The 19,549-nt window shown below is 40.8% G+C and overlaps 1 protein-coding gene across 1 annotated transcript; it reads right to left on the bottom strand.

The window, feature by feature from the left end:
- Positions 1 to 715: 715 nt before the first annotated feature.
- On the bottom strand, positions 716 to 18,014 carry lonrf1l (LON peptidase N-terminal domain and ring finger 1, like). Its single transcript, XM_034120687.1, has 12 exons — positions 17,268 to 18,014; positions 13,021 to 13,139; positions 11,071 to 11,193; positions 5,720 to 5,917; positions 5,414 to 5,627; positions 5,040 to 5,145; positions 4,815 to 4,929; positions 4,597 to 4,718; positions 4,332 to 4,490; positions 4,065 to 4,227; positions 3,728 to 3,880; positions 716 to 2,378 (listed from the first exon to the last, which is right to left on the bottom strand). The coding sequence occupies exons 1-12, from the start codon at positions 17,872 to 17,874 to the stop codon at positions 2,220 to 2,222; spliced, it is 2,238 nt and encodes a 745-aa protein (XP_033976578.1). The 5' UTR covers positions 17,875 to 18,014; the 3' UTR covers positions 716 to 2,219.
- Between the last annotated feature and the right edge of the window lie 1,535 nt (positions 18,015 to 19,549).

Raw genomic sequence — 19,549 nt, 5'->3', positions numbered from 1 at the left:
TCGGACTGGTTTTGAAGGGGAGGGGCTTTGTTGAAATCATAAAATACTATAATGCAATCAGAGTGACAATTTTGATAGTGGATAGTTTGGTTAAAGGTGGGGTAGGTAAGTTTGAGAAACCGGCTCGAGATACACTTTTTGTTATATTCCATGGAATGCTCTTAACATCCCGATAGCAATGAATATCTTAAGTGCTTTGACAAAAAATCCATATAAAAATGTAATCTGGGGAAGCCGTAGTACTGTAAAAAGCACGACCAATCATTTTAGCCGGCCCGGCTAAAATAACTGGATGGCCTACCTGCCTGTCAGCCTTCCATCTGTGCACAAACTTATCTCGTGCCCTCATTGGTCATGTGCGCGTTCGTGTGTGTTGGAGGAGGGGCTCTATAAGGAAGTGGCAGATTTTTTCCGGCTGTGTATTTTCAAATTCTAGCGATCTCGAGCCGGTTTCTCAAACTTACCTACCCTACCTTTAAGGTCAATCAAATCTAATAAACCCACCCCCAAACCGTCTAGTTAAGAATTGAAACTCGTGATAAATAAAGGTTTTTTAAATGTAGTCATGAATATTTAATGTTATCGAGAAATAAATGCTTTGAAATATATATATATATATTTTTTTAAGTGAGGTCCTTGCTTTGAAGTACATCTCCAGTTGTGCAGATAGCTACAGGTCTTCTATTAAAAGGGGTCAAACAGTGAACACCGAGGCTGAAAAAGAAGTGCATTTATTATGGAAAAATTATAACTTAAACATCTGACCAAAAAGCCTTTTTAATTTTAACAGGTGTCTTATCCATTCAACAGCCTTGAATCTTGTTTCTTTAGTATTTGGAATACACAATGTCAACAAATGGTTCCATTAACTGGGAAAAAATGAAAACGTACTTCACCCTATGGCAAAAAAAGGAATGGTGACCAAGTCAATGCATTGTGTGTTGTTAAAAATCACAATACCAAAATGGTGTAAGGCAATCGCAGTACTGACAGAAGCACCGCAGCTGCTCCTCCCTCGATTTAGACAGAGCAGCTCTGAATGAAGGATCATCTAACCTTATGTTGTATCCATGTTGTCCGGTTTTGATTTGTCATAATATTGCAAGAACCCCTTCAGATATTCTTCTTCACATTAGGATGTACAAATATATTCCTACTTATAAATTAATTCAATTTAAATTAATGAAACGGGTCTCTGAACATTTTTGTTTAGAAGATTGACAATTTATAGAAAGAACCACTAAATCTTATACATGATATCCTCCAACTCAACCAGGTTATCCAAATGTCCATAACAAATCAACATTTTCAAAGATAGTGCGTACGATTTAGGGTAACTGCGAGGAGAAGAAAAGCATTAAAAAAAAGCATAGGATACAGATTAAATTTAAGAGCCAGGAGTGAGGTTTAGACCTGATAAAGAGGAATAATATGCCCGATCTTTGCATGACAACTTGGAAGAGAAGAAACATCGTCTTAGTCTTTCAACAGGAGGGTCCTTTTCCCTTACTAAGAGGCACATGCTTACCATGCACAACTTCCACTAAGTGGATTATCTAAACCACATCTTGCTATCAGGTTTTTGGACTTTCAGCATTTAGGATTTGTTCCGCAGAATCACATCACCCCTCCTCAAAATTAACATCTTACAGCCAGCCGGCAAAACAAACAGAAAACTTCCTTTATCGGATCTCCCCAGGGATGATTCCACACAAACTATACTACTCTCCTCCCTTCAGCTCCGTAAGTAATATCATTAAGGGTTGATTGTTAAAATAGTTGTTGCCTTTAACAGCATCAATACAATGTCAATCAAATGTAATATAAACTGCTCTTTAACAAACTAATTGAGCCACATTCTTATCAGATGAGAAGCTATTAGGATTGAGAGCAGATGAGAATAGTGGCTGTAATATTTGTGTTATTTTCCAAAATATATTTTGACAATTACACGAATAATGTGTGTCAGTGGGAATATCCCTGAGGTGGTTTTGGCCACATCTCTGGTTTCAGTGATCCACATTTCAATCAGGTTTCAGCTTGTCTTTTGTTTCGTGTAGGCTTTATACTAGAAGCTGTTAAGCCAGGGGTTTTGTTGTAAAGAGAAGTTGAAGCGTAAGATGGCAGTAGAAACAGAATATTTTGTGATATTGTTGCAAGGTTGCTTAAATGTCATTACAAAGTCCATTGAATATTTGTGGTGATCAGAAGAGGAAGCTCTAGTTGTTGGGGATGCTCTGCAGATATGTGAGGATTTGCTGGATCTTCACGAGGCGTTCTTTGAGGCTGGTCATGGAGAGGACAGAGAGCTGGTAGCGGGGGTCGATGGGCAGAACAGCCAACAGCCACCAGCAGCAGGCCGGACCATTGGGAGTCGCCTGCAAGAGAGGAGGAGAGGAATTAGACATGAGAGTGTTACAGATACTATACAATCATTAATAAGAGCTACCGTTCACATTCATATGGTGCTAGATTCTTGTGCATAAAATAAAAACTATAAATATATCATCAGGCCTTTCTCACTGGCCTGGAGGGCAGGCAGGCATAGTCCTCTTACACATTTGGCATGTAAGTGAAGCACTCATTTTGTATTGATTAAGGATTGTGTATATACTAAGCTACACACTGCCAGAGGAATGCATGTCTGCGGCACAACTACATGGCTGAAATAAATCCCAGAGCACCACAGCCAGATACTAAATGTGCTTTACACTTCAAAAGGTTTGAAGTGAAAATGTTGACTTTGTCTGTGCCCCAATTTCCATTGTCCATTAGGCAAGATACCGTAAACATTTTTGGAATCACATAACTCAAAAGATCGAGTGTTCAGTGTTGGAGAATCTCTTTATGACTGTTCTGACGGAAGAAAGCTGCTGGGATTATGTATGAAGCACCCATGAAGCTCTTTAGGCCGTATTGTCAATGGACTCCGCCCTTTGGTGCTGCAAAGAGCGGAGCTGTAATCCCTGTCGGCGCTGCAGCCTACGAGCGGGAGCTCAGCGCACACAACAACTTTGTTCCGGTATTAAAGCCTCTGAGCCAGGTGAATCCGTGGTAATGTGGGTTTCCCCAAAAGGCAAGTGTGTCATGAGACAATCCCATTTTAGAATCCGTGGAGTCTCTCTGTGTCAGACGAGGTAATGAAAGCTGTACAAAATGACTTCTCAAGGCCAGCTGATACCAGTTCCCAGAATAATAATATAACAATATGTCTTCTATCAACCTGTGTGCGCTATATTTTCTCAGTTTATCTGGTTGTGTAAAAAGTTGGGACTTATTGTTCTTAACAGTTTGCACGAACGTCTGCTTTGCTGCCACAGGCTGCCAACTCACTGCAGAGTATTCTCACTTTCTCATCTGGTGGACGTTTTATTAAACAACACATATTGTTGTTCCCATGTGTTCATATTCTGGTGAGCCCACGCCGCATGAGATGTTTAATTTAGCACAAGATATCATTTTTACAAGTTAACTAGTTTTTCTTTATATTGCTTTTTTTTACAAGGTCGATCCAATCCCTCATTTTAAACCTCCAATATTCCAGCAAAGTGCAAATGTGCGTAATAACACAGTTAAGTAAACCACTCTATTTGGAAGTAAATCCTCTGCTAAAGAAGATTAACTTTGTATTGCTTAAAGAAGCTTGAAGTGGGAATACTTTTCTAGGAATAATATGAAGGGAAACAGGCACATCTGTGTAGATGGAAGTGGGGTGCTGGATGTTTACCTGGATGTCAGCTTCTCGCTCTGGCATGGGTCCAAAGTGCTGCAGGATCTGTTCGTGGAAGTGGATCTTGAGGTTTTGGAACCAGTTGCGGGCCTGCTCATACACGGCATCGTGCAGCTCTTGGAGTTTCTCAAGCTCCTCACTGTCCTCCACCTGACGGACAGGATTCATTTGACCTCTTAGTCACTTTTGGATTGTTTAAACTTAAAAGATAACCTAAAGAAACACCCCACTCAAAATAAACCCTGGTAAATACAAATGTAAAACGGATTTTTGAAGACTATGATTTTACATACTGTACATATTATCCTTAAAAAATAGTTCTCGTGGTTTTTACCCTGGTATCGCCCAGATGCTCGATGTTCGCAGTAGTGTAACCATCCATCATCCCTCGTGTCAGGACCCGGAAGCGTTTCCCTCCGATGGTGTCCACTACTGACCGTCCGTCAGGCAGGAAATGGACACTCCTGATGGTCAGCATGCAGCCATGGTCTACAAACCTGCAGGGGAGCACAATTTAATTTATTGGTATAGACACATTTTTCCATTCCATATGTCTGGTTTGAGGGTCGCTCCATATTGTAATTCATACAAATGCACTTACCCTTTCTGGGGATCATTAATACACATCCCAAACTTCCGCGTGCCCGTGTCCATGCAGCGGCGAAGCATGAGGCGGTAACGCGGCTCGAAGACATGCAGCGGGCAAGGCACGGTGGGGTAAGCCATGGTACACACAAAGATAGGCACATTCTTCGTCAGACTGCACAGAGGGCGAGAAGGAGAAACATATTTAGAGCTTCTGACACATTTAAAATAACTGATCATGATTGTTGGAATAAACCCAGACGAGAGGGGGAAATGCTCACTCAGAAAGTTCTCTGGTCTCCTCCAGATATGTTTTAGTCCTCTCTTCATACTCCTTACTCAAATACTGTTTGATCAGCTTCTCCAAGACAGTTGTCACCACGTACTTTCTACATGCTAGATACTGAAGAGAGCAAGGTAAGAGTTAAAACAGGAAGCTAGGACCGACATTTTACTTCGTGCAAAAAGTAGAATTTCCAGACTCTATACGTTGTCTCACCTCTTTCAGGCTCTCTTTACAGAGGGGACAATGGGGCGTATGGTCCAAGCAGCGCTCCAAACAGTTTTTACAGAAGGTGTGGCCACATGGAGTCGTCACAGGCTCGTAGAACAACCTGCATTCACCGTCCAACAGTTAGTTTTACATTCTCAGTCATTTAAAAAGGCACAATGTGTAAACATCAAGGTAAATGTGTGTGTTCGGCCCACCAGTGTGTGATCTTACCTCATGCAGAGAGAGCACTCCAAGTCGTTAGGGTCCACCTGATCCTCAGGAACACTTCTGCACGTCTTTGCTTTGGCAGCCTTTTGTTTGGAGCCTTTCAATGAATCTTAATAGAGTAAAAAGCATTTAACATTTAGTTGTTAACTCTGCTAAGATGTCAGTTAATATTTCCCTGGTATATTAGATGTGCTGATTACCAATTTGTATTTGCGAAAAATCTCAAAAGTGTCCACTTCACTTCATGTTCATGTGTAATGTGTTTTAGTTTTTAAATATATTGATGTGAACAGAAGTAGAAGAAATATGACTTGGAAATGAAGTATAATACATCAGGAAGAAGAGACAGAAGTAACATGGGGGGATTGCCCACGGACCTTGTTTTTTAGACTTGCTACCCGCACTGCCTACAACACAGTGTTCTGTGTCGGACACCGACAGCTTCCTCTTCAGCAGACTCCCTTTGTCCTCGTCCCCCAGCTGAGGAGCAGAGCAGACTCTCTTCAGCCCTTCCTCTCCACAGCTCAGGCCGTACATCCGCAGCGAGTGAGCTCGGCTCTCCCCGCGCCGCTCCAGGCTCTCCCCGCGCCTCTGAATCACAGAAGATCAACAGAAATGATTAAAGAAAACCATATATGAAGAACGAACTGAACAATGTGATATTATAATTCGCCTGCTCGTACCTCCTGGCTGTCCTGGTGTTGGTGTGCCGAGGCGGCGCGGGCCGGTGGTTGGTGTTGTCTTTGGACCGGGCTCTGCGGTTGTTCTTGGGCATCGGCCACCAGGGTTTTACTGCGCAGGCGAGGCGACGTGTTCTGAGTGGTTTCCCTCAGGCCAACCTTCACATTCTCACCAGTGGGGGAGAGCAGGTCGCACAGGATCTGTGAAAAACACTCAGTTAGTTAGCCTGCAAATACCTTTTCAAAGGTGCTTACATGTCAGAGGTAGATACGATGTCTAGGTTATATCATACTGAATATGAATATATAAGTGGAAAAATCAAGTGTTTTTTGGTTGAACAACACATTTACATTTTATTTTCTAAACATGCAGTGGGGTGTGGTTAGATCGCCGGCTGCTGGAGTGATGGGAGTGGCTCGGCCGGAGACCAGACAGCTGAGGCCTGTACTACGAATCCAGTTCAACATACCCTGGATATGTTTGAGTTAACTGGCTTAACTAACCCAAAACAAACGCGCTCTCGCTAAGCGGTCCTACGACGCTGGTTATCAACTCGGTAACTCAAGCCAGGGTTTCTCTGTCCGGCTGAGTACGCGTTCACATGAAAGGGGCGGGGTTAGCAACATTTGACCAATCACAAACATGGACAACCGTACTGACAGCGCAGCGTCATACTTCCTGAATGAAAAGTAAACTATAATATTAGACAAATATGAAGAAGTTCAACTTTAAACATCCATGACTTAAACACTTTATCCAGGATAAAAGCCACATAGCTGCACCTGCAAGGTGAATACAGCTGGTAAAAGAAAAAGTGTTTGAATGAGTACATTAACAGGTTTATGAAATCACTGCCCCGTCCAATACACGAGTGGATCTGACTTTAATTACATTTGACTCGAGTGTTTCGTCAACTTAATGTGTTGTTTAAAATAATACTTCTGCATACAGTATGTGACACTGTGAGTGTTGCACGGCCAGATACGGCTCAAGAAGCTGACTCAGATAAGGAAATATATGATACATTATGATGTGATATGATATGAATGATAATGGGACACATCGCCGTCTGCACTCACAGTGCCACGGACTGTACTTAATGTTACTCTGATCCGGTTACTTATGTTGTGGCAGATATTTAAGTAAGCTATCTTAACGCTAATGTTATAATAGTCAGATTGCTCTGAAGATGGGAGGGGATATTCTATAAATGTTCACGTTCACAAAGTCAGTTGATTTTTGCCGGACGTCTTTCCTGCAACGGCAGTTTTTCTGTATTTCCTTTCTCCTGTAATATGACTTGATAGCTTTAAACTCCGCACACTGAGCTCTGATTGGTCAGCAGGCGGTGCTTTCACTGAGTTGATCTCTTATCCTGGAACCTAACCTGCTCCGGACCAGGTTTAAAGGTGGGGTAGGTAAGTTTGAGAAACAGGCTCGAGATCGCTAGAATTTGAAAATACACAACCGGAGAAAATCTGCCACTTCCTTACAGAGCCCCTCCTCCAACACACACGTACGCGCACATGACCAATGAGGACACGAGATAAGTTTGTGCCCCGATGGAAGGCTGACAGGCAGGTAGGCCATCCAGTTATTTTAGCCGGGCCGGCTAAAATGATTGGTCGTACTTTTTACAGTACTACGGCTTCCACAGATGACATTTTTTTATGGATTTTTTGTCAAAGCACTTAAGATATTCATTGCTATCGGGATGTTAAGAGCATTCCATGGAATATAACAAAAAGTGTATCTCGAGCCGGTTTCTCAAACTTACCTACCCTACCTTTAACGTTCAGCATAAGTTACCATGGAGATCTACCCGGTAAGAAGTGAACCAGCGTCGTAGGACCGGAAACCCAGAGTTAACCCTGAAGTTACCTCGCTAAGCGAAAATCCGGCTTCGTAGTACAGGCCTCTGATCAGAATCAGGTAATTAAGCTATCAGTAAAAAGCATGCAGGTAACCTGGTTCAGGTTTCTCTCTGGCAGTAGGCTGGATACTGAGAGGAGGATCCACGGACCAGAAGCAGCGTCAGGACATAGCAGGGCCGTTGTTTGTTTTTGTGAACTCCCCCTCAGTGGCAATAAACTTTGTTAGATTTTCACAACACACCTTCTCCTTCCTTCATTTTTAACTCTAGCGTGAGCCACAACACTCACAGGGTGATGTTTAACTTTTTGCCCTCCTTTTGTTTTTGCACAAAGGGTTTATTGACAAACGATTAAATTACAGAAAATGTCAAATCAATTTTAACAACCAAGCACAGACCCGGTGAGGAAAATGGCAAGCTGGCCCCAAAGAGAAAGCAAACGTTGTTCTGAGGGTTGCCTCAGAATTGATGTCAGCATGACCTCAGTGTGCAGATGACCCAGTAACAGGACCAATAATCTTTCCTCTCAGTCTGGACCATGCTGTAGTGCGTCACCACACACAGACTCTTCACACTCTTTCCTCTTTATTTTCATTATTTTCCTGCTAACAGATATCTTGTGATGTCTCTTTTTACAGCTAATGTGTTACCATATGCCCGGCATCAATTGCTAATTTCTCTGTGAGGGCAACATGGTCAGAGCCTGTCAATTTTAAATTGCATTTTTAATTATTTAAAGGCCTTTTAGACTATACGTGTGATTGCAGGTTCCACAAACTTAATATGACGTGCTCCTGTCCTCTTGCACGCTGTCTGACTCCCACACTGTCTGAGATTAATCTGAACAGCGTCTCTTTCAGCATCAGAAGGATACAGAAGTCAAACCATATAACCTGCAACCTTTCACATCAATTCCACACACTTATTACCACTGGCATGAGATGACTCATGTGATTATGTAGGTTTACTTATACAATGATGATTCAGAGATGATTACACAAAACTTGCATCAGCATAATCAACTAAATAGTTTTACCACAAAATGGCAACAACTCTCATGTTATTCTTAAAATCTAAGTAGCACTGTGAATAATTGAGAGCGGGTGACACTTATGTAACCGCATCGCTGTGGTCAGTCCATTAAATGGTACTAATTTCATTACAGAGTCAGTCATAAGACCTGGGGCCTCATTTATAAAGGGATATACGCTCAAAAAATGGCGTACGCCAGTTTCTACGCAATGTTTGCGATTTATAAAATACTAACTTGACGGGAAAATGTGCTGTCCTCCACGCAAACTCTAACCCATGCGTACGCACTAAGCACACAAACGGGAGAGACGAGAAACTGCGACACCGTTGGCAGAAGGAAGAATGGAGAGAAATATGTGGAAATAATACCATAAATAAAATGTTACCTCTCATTTATCAAATATGAAGAATTCCTTTTCAAACATTGATTAAAGCCAATCTTAAAATGATGAAACAAACGCCTGTTTGAGACTCCTCAGTGCACACAAAAACATAACTTGGAGAAATAAATAAATACGGATATGCTATTTAAAACCACCTCGAATATGTTGTGTTCATGTTATGAAATGTTTTCTCATAAATGATGCGGTAAGCAGGAGGACAGAATTACGTCTAAACTGACGCCGTTTTGCATTTCTATAGGTTGTAGATACGAGCATGGTTTTATATACTATCACGTTTAATCGTGTTTTATGCCGTTTGCCAAGACTTGATAAGTCGCTCGTAAAACACAGGAGGTATGGAAACTAAGAACACCATATGTGGTAAACAGCTAATATAACACAACACATTAGTTGTATTTCCTTTAACTGGTGGATTATGGATATATAGTTGCTGATCGACAGCTGGAACACAAACCACCAAATACAACACAATCATTCAGATCCAGTCGTCATGACTCCACTCCGGAGGGATTCCCCCATCATTTCTTACAGTTTCTCATCAAGGGGGGGGTCTCCTGTCCCCGGGACAAACACTCTGCCTGAGGAAGGTTATGTGTATTTCTTTTGTCATTAACTTTTTTCGGACCACTTATTTATTTATTTTGGTGACGATCCGACCTCCATGCTGCTACTGTGGTTCAAACTGCATCCACCAAACAATATGATTTATCTCGACCTCCCCACAATAACCAAAATCTGACACGGTGTGAGATGTCTTTTTTAGCTGTTCTATCGTAATTTCCTGCGATCTTCTTCATGCAGTCAGTCAAAATGAATGAATGAATGGGTGTTTCTTTGACTATGTATAGGCAAATATGGGCGTTACGAGTCGATTGTGATTTATCAAGGGAAACAGGCGTAGGGAGTGCCGTACGCACTTCCCTCGCCGGTACGCAACGTTTTGTGAATCGGAAAATGGCGGAAAATTTATGTACCTATTTTTGTGCTTTGTACTACGTAAGCAACCTTCCTACGTCAATCCTACGCAAGGCGTTATAAATGAGGCCCCTGGCCTGCAGGAAATTCCAGCCTGAAATTGATCCCTAACATAACATGTTTATATTCTTATGATCAATATATTTTGGATTCGCAGTTTATTTTTATTGTAATCTTAGACTCGTATAGTTGCCCCCTTCCTCTTTTGTATTGCAACTTCTGTCCAGCAAATGTTGGATAAATAAAGTTTTTTTTAAGTTTTTATTTTTTCATGCTACAGATGATCCTAATAGAAAGACTGTACATTCTTAGTGGCTTTTAAAGTGGAAGTACATATTTTATTTAGAGTATAAACTGTAAAACAAGACAAATGCTCAGACTTACTGAAATACATATGGTTGTGCAGAACACTATGACCCTTTAAAATAACTTTTTTTATCTGTCAGCATATTCCAGACACATTTTCTTTGCATGGTAGTCAATGCGTGATGTCAGCGTTTCCGCCAGGGGGGGGGGCGTCTTGCCGTCCAAAAATAATAATAATTGGAGAGAAGATCGAGAGTTTTATCGCTTGAAATGACGAAAAGGAAAAAGGACAAGGACATCCCTCTGAGGGGCAAAGGAGTCTGGTGGGATTCTTTTCGGAGTATTGAAGATCGTTTCCCCGACATCGGCGGTGCCTGCCACAGCACAACACGGAACGTGCACGATTTGGACACGATGAGGGGGGGGGGGGGGGGGGGGGGGTGCTAGTGGAGCACGTGCGTGAACTGCGAGCGCCGGAGCCTCGCAGCGGCAAAACTGAGGCTCCGTGGTAAACTGTGGTAACATGAAGAGCCCTTTGGGAGGCGAAACAGCCGGCGCTTTAAGAGAGCAGAGTCAAATGATCCGGCTCACTAACGTAAAGAGATAGTATCTATAAGGGACGGCTCAATTCAAACACACACCCCCCCCCCCCCCGCTCTCGGGGTGGACGCCCTCTCAGCCCTGGTCTGGCGGAATCACTGCGTGATGTAATTCCTATTAACAACACAGCAATGAAAGGTAATATCACCATGATTTCTCTCACCTTTTCCACTTGTCTTTTAGCACAGGGGAAGTCTTCGTCCTCAGACAGGCAGTGGAGGAAGACTTGGAGAGACTCGTCCACTTGGCCCATCTCATGTAGCACCATAGCTTTCCTAAACAAAGCCTGAAAGAACACAAAGAGAGACGTTATACTTATGTATCAGCATTTATGTTCACACTGTGTATTTACTCTGATGCTAAGTCCCTTTAACTTATTTACGCAAAATGTATTCAAAAACACCAGTCCCACTTTAAGCCTCTTACAATGCTGCTCTTTCAGGGAAGTGTAATTGCTCTACATGCAATATAAGAAAACCAGATTTAAAAATCATACTGAATTGTTTTAGAACAGCCAGACAGAAGACATACTTCAAACAAAAATGACAAATAAGATTTCTCCAAATGCATTATTTATATGCTTTTCAATCGATCAGAATGATATGCAAGTTGTTTTGTAAGATATACTTTGCACCATAAATAGAAAATATCCTAGGCTCCTGGAAATTATGTAATAGTTAATAAAGCTTTGACCGTAATCTGTACATTCTTGATGTGGTCGGAAAACCTTCTTTAGCCTTGATAATCTTTTGGTACTTAATTACGCTGTGAAAAGGCCATTTATATAATTCTGAAAATAACTGTTGTTAAAAATAACAAAACAACAGGGTCACTACTAAATACTTAAGACTATTATTCAACACTTTCAGCTGCTAAGACACACTCAAAAATAACTTTTGAAATTCAATTAAACAATTATCTTGTAACTTTAATCCAATCACACGACAAATTAGGTGCTCCCTGTGTCTGGCTTTTAGGTTTATGATCTTAAAATACACCGTTCTCCATACTGACCTGGTGACCAATATATCAGGAGAGACTGACTGACAGGTTATTCACATGCCAGACATTAGTGAGGTGCATGCTTACATAGCCTGCCACCATTCCTACAGCACCAACAGAATACCTGCCATTACACCTGGTGTCATATCTGACATTGATCAACTTCTCACTATTAAGTCAAACCAAGAGTGACAACATGAACATTGCATTTTAAATAAAAAAACATTTCTGCAGCATGGGAAAACAAATCCTGCAGGTTGGGCTGGGCCAAATATTCTTATTTTATCTTTATTTTGATATGAGACTAGATATTTGGAAATATTTTGGATATGGGTACAATGGCTAGTGTTTGCTTGGTTTTAAAGGCTGCATTAAAGTTAAGTTAAGTTTAAAATGTGTATTATTCGCTCAAAGGGTTTTATGGTCATATACTAGGGCTGTGCGATTATGGCAAAAATCCTAATCACGATTATTTTGGTCAATAATTGATATCACGATTATTAAAAACGATTATCCATTTACTTTGAAAACATCCATTTATTGAAACAAAAATGTGAACAGTATGTTTTTAACAGTTGATTACCCTGAACATTAAGTATAATTCAACTGAAAAACCAAAAGAAATAAAATAAAAAAATAATTAATTTTTTTTTTTTTTTTTAATAAAAATAATAATCGTTTTATTTCGATTACGTTGTTTTCGTAATCGTTGCAAGCCAAAATCGTAATCGAGATTAAAATACGATTAATTGCACAGCCCTATCATATACACAGCTACAGTAGAGTGTAGATATGCAATGAAAAACGTCACAGACTCCTGCAACAATGCAACATAAATATATACAAGACATGAAACAAATAAAACTACAGAAAAAGAGAAAGAAAAGAAACAGTAGAAACTAATGTGCACCTAATGCAGGAGAGGCTCACTATATGTAGTATTTACCTGCATAACGGATGATTATTATCAAAAATATCAGTATGTAAAATGTTCTGAGACCACCAGTAGTCCACCCCAAAATAACGTAGCAATATGGATATTGAGATATTTGTGAAAGTTGATATATACACCATATCGCCCGGCCCTAGCTGCGGTAACGTTGTGACCTACTTCAGCAGAACAGCTGGACGTGGGGCTGAGTTCTGTGTCCTCCAGAGCCAGACGGTACATTTTGAGAGCTGTGTACGCCTCGGCTCGCGACAGTCGTGCCACCGCTGTCGTCTCTGGATCTGCAGGAGGTGATTGGAAGAGGGGAGAACAATTTTAATTAACTACCAGAAAAGGTTGTTTGTTTAACCCTTTCTACTTCACGGGTAAGTAATGTTAACCTCAGCAGAACGTTTTATAATTCTGTCACTTCCGGCAAGTCATACATTACATAACTACGTGACAATCATAAATTATATATTAACTGTGTCAATGCATTCTCAGACTACATCGCAAAAGACAAACAAGTTGCATAATAAGCCTGAAAGAGCAGAAAGATACCAATGGATGTTACATTAAAGGTGGGGTAGGTAAGTTTGAGAAACCGGCTCGAGATACACTTTTTGTTATATTCCATGGAATGCTCTTAACATCCTGATAGCAATGAATATCTTAAGTGCTTTGACAAAAAAATCCATAAAAAAATGTCATCTGTGGAAGCCGTAGTACTGTAAAAAGCACGACCAATCATTTTAGCCGGCCCGGCTAAAATAATTGGATGGCCTACCTGCCTGTCAGCCTTCCATCTGTGCACAAACTTATCTCGTGCCCTCATTGGTCATGTGCGCGTTTGTGTGTGTTGGAGGAGGGACTCTGTAAGGAAGTGGCAGATTTTCTCCGGTTGTGTATTTTCAAATTCTAGCGATCTCGAGCCGGTTTCTCAAACTTACCTACCCCACCTTTAACGTTACTGTTTGCTCCAAAGAGGAGATAAAACGTACAATTAAAAAGCCTAAAACTACTCTAAAACTTCTGGGAAAGGCATAATTACTAGGGGAATATTTTAGTACAAACATGTACATGATCCTTATACCTGTGAATTTGAATCACAATAAAATCAGGCTTTTGGTATTCATTTAATTACTCAATTATGTCACCTTGTTGTTATCTCAACCTTCCTGATAACATTACTGACGACTGAATTATGTTAGTAGATAAAGCAAGCGTACAGTACAACCAAAAGTTCAACAAGATTAATAATGGGATTTTTTCCATTTTCAAATGTCACGCTTCCATTCAATGCAACTCATGACCTCTCTTTGAGAAAAGAATGGGAGGACGCATGGGACATAATGTGAACAGGACAACAGGTAGTTTGTCTAGCCATCATAACGTCAGGAAAGCCCCCTGAAAGTTGCTGAATATCTGGAAGTTTCTGTCTCAGGCCGTCTGCAGCAGTGAGGACCAGCGCTGTCTAAAGCAGGTGCTACGCCTCTGTCAGGCCAGGGATCTCAATGTCCTCTGACGTATTCTCAGAGAGTGCTACGACATTTACCTTCATTTGATTTTTAAAATAAAATGTATGACAGCTGTTTTTTTCTAATGATAATTTTTTTGCCGTTTTCACATTTATTTGTCAGAGAAGGCAAACAAATAATCAGTGAAGAGAGAGGGGTAAGACATTTATAAAAGGTCATGGGGAATCAGTGGCCATTTTGCTACCAGTGGGCTTTTTGAAAGACTCACTGAGTAACACCATGCAGGAACAGAGAAGATTGTGCATCCATGTATTGAAAAAATATGTGATGTTTTTACAGCCTTTGCACATTCCACTTATCTGGCCTTGAGCAAATACTTTACGTTTTTAAAAAGGGGGGTAGCTAGCATACACGTTAAATATTGAGACAAGTAATTCAAGTTTAACTTTGAATGTGGTTAGGTAAGGAATTGGTGTATGGGTCAAGTTATTATAATGCAGCTGTTCACTTTACATATTGCACTCATTATCTAAGGAAACAAGATGCAGCAAGGTTACATGTGTGTGTTATATCACTTGACCCAGATTTCATGGATGTTTCCATAACCTGACGGTCCACTAATGCAGGGGTTCCCAAATTGGGGTTGTTTTGTTATTATTATTTGTATTATTATTAATAATAACCGGTGCATAGACATTTTTCAGGGGCGGACTGGCCATCTATAGAATTCCCCCGCAGCGAGGCTCCCCCACCGTTGACAAATCACTACTAGCACCCCCCATCCCCCTGTTGACAATTCAGTCTCTGGCACTGTTATTTTGGGGGTCGCGGGCTGAAAAGTTTGGGAACCCCTGCACTAATGGACCCCTATTTCAGGATGTATGGAAGGTTAGATGTGAATTTACAGGAAACCAGCTCACAGCATGGTGACAATGATCCATCAAAAAAATATTATTATTATATTTAAATGCTATCAACATTGGTATAAAATAACTACTTTGAAGAAGTTAACATTGTTTCTCGCATGGTTTGATGTAGGCTACTTTCGGATCCGGTGGTTGAAGTTAAAAAGGCTGTGCCCAGTGGCGGCTCCAGAGTATTTGTGTTGGGTAATCTATGGTAGGGCTAACCCATACAGTGGTGGGGCTCAAGTCAGTATTTGCAATGTAATTACATACACGCTATATCGCCCCCCTTGACAGTGAAACGCCACGCGTGAGGTTTAGATTATTTCCCTGTCTCAATCCAAATTGAACTGTATGAAATAAAAAGGCACATTTGTCTTGTAGTAAATACAAAGGGCGACCTGGAGCCAATCCTGCAATTTCCCCACAGGTGAAAGAGTTGACATGCTGAAAACCCAACCCCTACAGGGGGTCTGGGGGGATTCTCCCCCAGGAGATTTTTTGAAATACTAACATAAAATACACATTCTGGTACTCTCTTGAGAAGAAAAATAAATAAATCTGTTACTACATATTTAAAAAAATGAATGCCATTTTTGTTTTTTGTTACTTTGTTCTGAAAGCTGAACCTGCTGCTCCTCAGAGAGAAAGGGGAAGAGGCTGTGTGAATTACATTGTGGATAAGGGTGGATAGCCCCCATTGTTCTGTGTGTCAAAATGAAAGACAGCCCACACACCTATCAATCATCAAACCGTGGGGTCTTATTTCACGTAATGTTGTATCGATGTATATAGAGATGTACTACCGCTAAAGTATTCTCCGTCGGGACTTCCTGCACGCCGTTATCGTGATTCTGATTGGCCAGAAGACATTATCAAAGATGTTTTATTGGGAAGAAGATCACTACGTGACAAAAGTTTTCAAAACCGTTTCTAGTCTTCGGTATTTCCAGACAAGTGGCTACTGAAATCAATCTTACTAACTGCTGTCTGTGCAATTTACTCCGCGCGAGATGACGGACTTTATTTAGCTTACTTTAACATCATTTTTCATGGTGGGGCTAAGGTGGGGCTAAGCCATTTCTTGGTATGGCTGTAGCCTACCCCAGCCATACCCTGGCGCCGCCACTGGCTGTGCCATACCCACAATGCATCACACCACTTTAGTTTGTGTTTTCAGTTAGTTATTCCTTAAGATCTCAGTGGAAAGCTAAGAACATGTCCCTTTCTCTTCTCCTGGAACTCCTTAGTGAAAATGCAGGCAGTTTCAACTTCAGGTCACCTTCACTGAAACACCTGGGGGTTTAGTGCCTTGCTAAAAGGTCATTTAGACCAATATGGTAACTGGTGAAAGTAGCACATCTCATTGCCTTCACAAGCTTGTACAGCCAATGACTGGGATTTGAACCAGTAGCTACACATTCCAATCAAAAGTGATTTGTTGACTATGAATCAACTGCCACAGACGTAACCAGGCCTAGTTTTTCTCACTGCAAGAGGTGAGGATCTGTTTCAACATCTAACTCACTGCCTGACCTGGTTGAGTTTCTATCTGGATCACCAACCTTACTCTGGCTGCCTCTGATCGATGTACAAATGGCATACACCCCATTGTAAAACACTTGTAAAACGGTGGCAGACATAACAGTTACAAAACACAAAGTGCCCTTCCCTGTACAAGTCACATAACCGCCACACAGTGCACTAACATTGGTCACGACCTGCCTTATGCAACTTGCACAAAGCGCGCATGCGCAGCTGGTGAAGTTTCGTAAGCAGGACCCACCAGCTTACAGATAATGGGAGGAGACTCTGGCATCAACACAGCACTGGTTAACAATGTTGGTCAGTAGAACTCACTATAATTAGGCTTTGGGGGTCTGCTAACCACAAACAAAGACTATTATTGATTTATGTTGAATTATATATTACGTTGCAATCATGTTCATTACATATTACGTTGCAATCATGTTCATTCTGATCGGAAACTCCTCCCCATTTGTGAAAACATGCAAGAAGCGAAAGCAGGGTTTTGAACTGCACTTACCACACTGAATGACATCAGTTGCTAGCGAAATAGCTTCCTCGTATCGTTTTTTTCTACACAGTTCGTCCACTTCATATAGCGTTTTGGACTTCCTCCGCTCCTCGGGGAACCATTTGTCTAAAAGTCCGCACAGCATTACATTCGCTTTCTCCTCGCCGCTCACAGTCTCCTTGCACAGCTTACATTTGGAGAGCAGCCGTCGTTGTAAACACCTTTTACAATACGAATGTCCACAAGCTATGGTCACAGGTTCACCTACAAAGCTATGGCAGTTGGGACAGTCAAACATCTCGTCCCCACCGCCGCTGTCCCCTGCGTCCTGACTACGGGCCGAAAGTGTGTCCGGCCCATCCTCTTTTCTCTTGAAGTTGCGGAGGATACAGTCCACGAAGGTGCTTAATTGTTCTGGTAGCACAGGGCCATATTGCATAGCGGCTGTAAACCAGTCTATGGCTTCTTTCAGGCAGTTTTCCGACACTAAAGCGTTGGCTTTCTGTAGTATGAGCTGATGGTGTTCCTGCTCCTCCAAAGCGGTGTCCGAGTCAGCGCCGATGAAGAAAGCCGTCCTTTCCTCCGGTGCGTCCTCCACCCGCGGTTGGAGCGACATTGTTGCGTAAAAAAAACAGAAGAAAATACTATGAAGATTTCGGGTTTCTTCTGTTAACGTGCCGCTTCATTTCTACGGCTGCCCCGGTCCTTGCTAGTGTACCGGACCGACTTTCCCGTAGACACACATTTGTTACATGAAAAATACCGTCACGTGAACAGCAAACTCGTGCCCTGATTGGTCAGTACGTTTCGATTACAAAACCTGCGCCTTAAAGTTTCATAACTACGGAAAGGGTTAAATGTGTCCCAGGGTCCTCTGCTTTTAAATCCCCCCAGGCTACAACAGTAAAATAAACAATGAAATATAAGTAGAAGATGTTATATGAGCCCTTGTTGATAGATTGGAGTCAAACGATATAAGAAAACGTACCCAAAATAGCCTAACCCCATCGTAACTGGTTGTGTAATAAGATTTTATAACACCTTCTGAGTTGTGATGTTATGTAATTCTTAAAAAAAACCTGCACAGATGAAAAAATCAAAACACATTTAAAACTTCATTGGATTACTTGAATCACTTTATCGACTTAGGGCATGGGTACTCTGTAGAATTAGACCAGCCACAGGCTTTATGCGCTGAATGCCAATTTCACCTTTTTGCCTTTGGATAGATAATATTTTCCATTGCAAGTTCTTGTGCTGCTCTTGGTTTTGATACGACTTAGATAATACAGTTTTATTACAAGTGCAACCCTTCAATAAAATATTTGAATACACATAAATATATTCCATCCCTCACATACTTATGTATAATAACTTGCTTTATATTTTGTTATTGTTAATTTGGAAATTCAACATGTATGTTTCTAGTCTTTTTAATTTGTATTGTACAATGCCATGTATTTTTATGCTGCTGCAACATAAACATTTCCCAAATTGGGATCAATAAAGTACTATCTTATCTTCTTATCTTATAACGATAAGGTAAAACAAATAATCGTCATCTGTCATCTCCTAAAGTCATGGGCTACTCCTGGTCCATAACACACTGTATTTAGGAGCTAAATGTGAATATATATGTGAAAATATAAAAAGCAAATGACCTTATGGTGTTTTGATGCTAGTGCAGACTTGTAATTGACCCAACAATAGGTCAAGGATATAAACGTATTATTTCTCATATTTAACTTCTTAAATAATATGTAATTTATTTAAAGTTACACTTTAATTTAACAATGCTTTAACAAACAAATATGACAGATGAAATGTTTTCATATGTGAATGGCTCGAACTATAACTTCAAACAGAGAGTGTTATGTTATAAAAAGCAGTCTTAAGGAAACATGATGTGCTGTGGGTACGAGTGGTAATCTCTGTTTAGATTGATGTGATAATTATCGATGAAAAATAAGCATTAACAGGGTTATTTAACTGCAAACAACATCAAAATCGGTCTTATGACAGACTAGATAAGATAGATAGATAAGTACTTTATTGAACTCAATTTGGGAAATGTTTGCGATGCAGCAGCATAAAAAACAAGGCAATGTACATAAGAGAAATTAAGACAGTAGAAATAAACAATCCAAAATATTTCTGAAGTAGAAAGTGTGCCAAACAGCAAAATAACTAATTAAAAAGCAAAAAACAACAACAAGAAAGCGTCAGAACTTATTGTGCAAATACTTTGATCAGAAATGTCAAATGGATGTCTGCCTTCATGAAGAAATGTG

The sequence above is a fragment of the Trematomus bernacchii genome, unplaced genomic scaffold, assembly GCF_902827165.1.
Source record: "Trematomus bernacchii unplaced genomic scaffold, fTreBer1.1, whole genome shotgun sequence".
NCBI lineage: Eukaryota > Metazoa > Chordata > Actinopteri > Perciformes > Nototheniidae > Trematomus > Trematomus bernacchii.
The sequence above is the reverse complement of the archived record's forward strand: the minus strand, read 5'-3'. Positions and strand labels throughout refer to the sequence as shown.

What these genes read in the sequence shown, in the direction of transcription:
- lonrf1l (XM_034120687.1), bottom strand. Translation starts at nt 17,874, where the DNA reads ATGTCGCTCCAACCGCGGGTGGAGGACGCACCGGAGGAAAGGACGGCT. An exon ending in AACACCAGGACAGCCAGGAG is followed by an intron (nt 5,628 to 5,719) that starts GTACGAGCAGGC and finishes TCTGTGATTCAG; the next exon opens with AGGCGCGGGGAGAGCCTGGA. An exon ending in GTAAAGAGAGCCTGAAAGAG is followed by an intron (nt 4,719 to 4,814) that starts GTGAGACAACGT and finishes TGCTCTCTTCAG; the next exon opens with TATCTAGCATGTAGAAAGTA.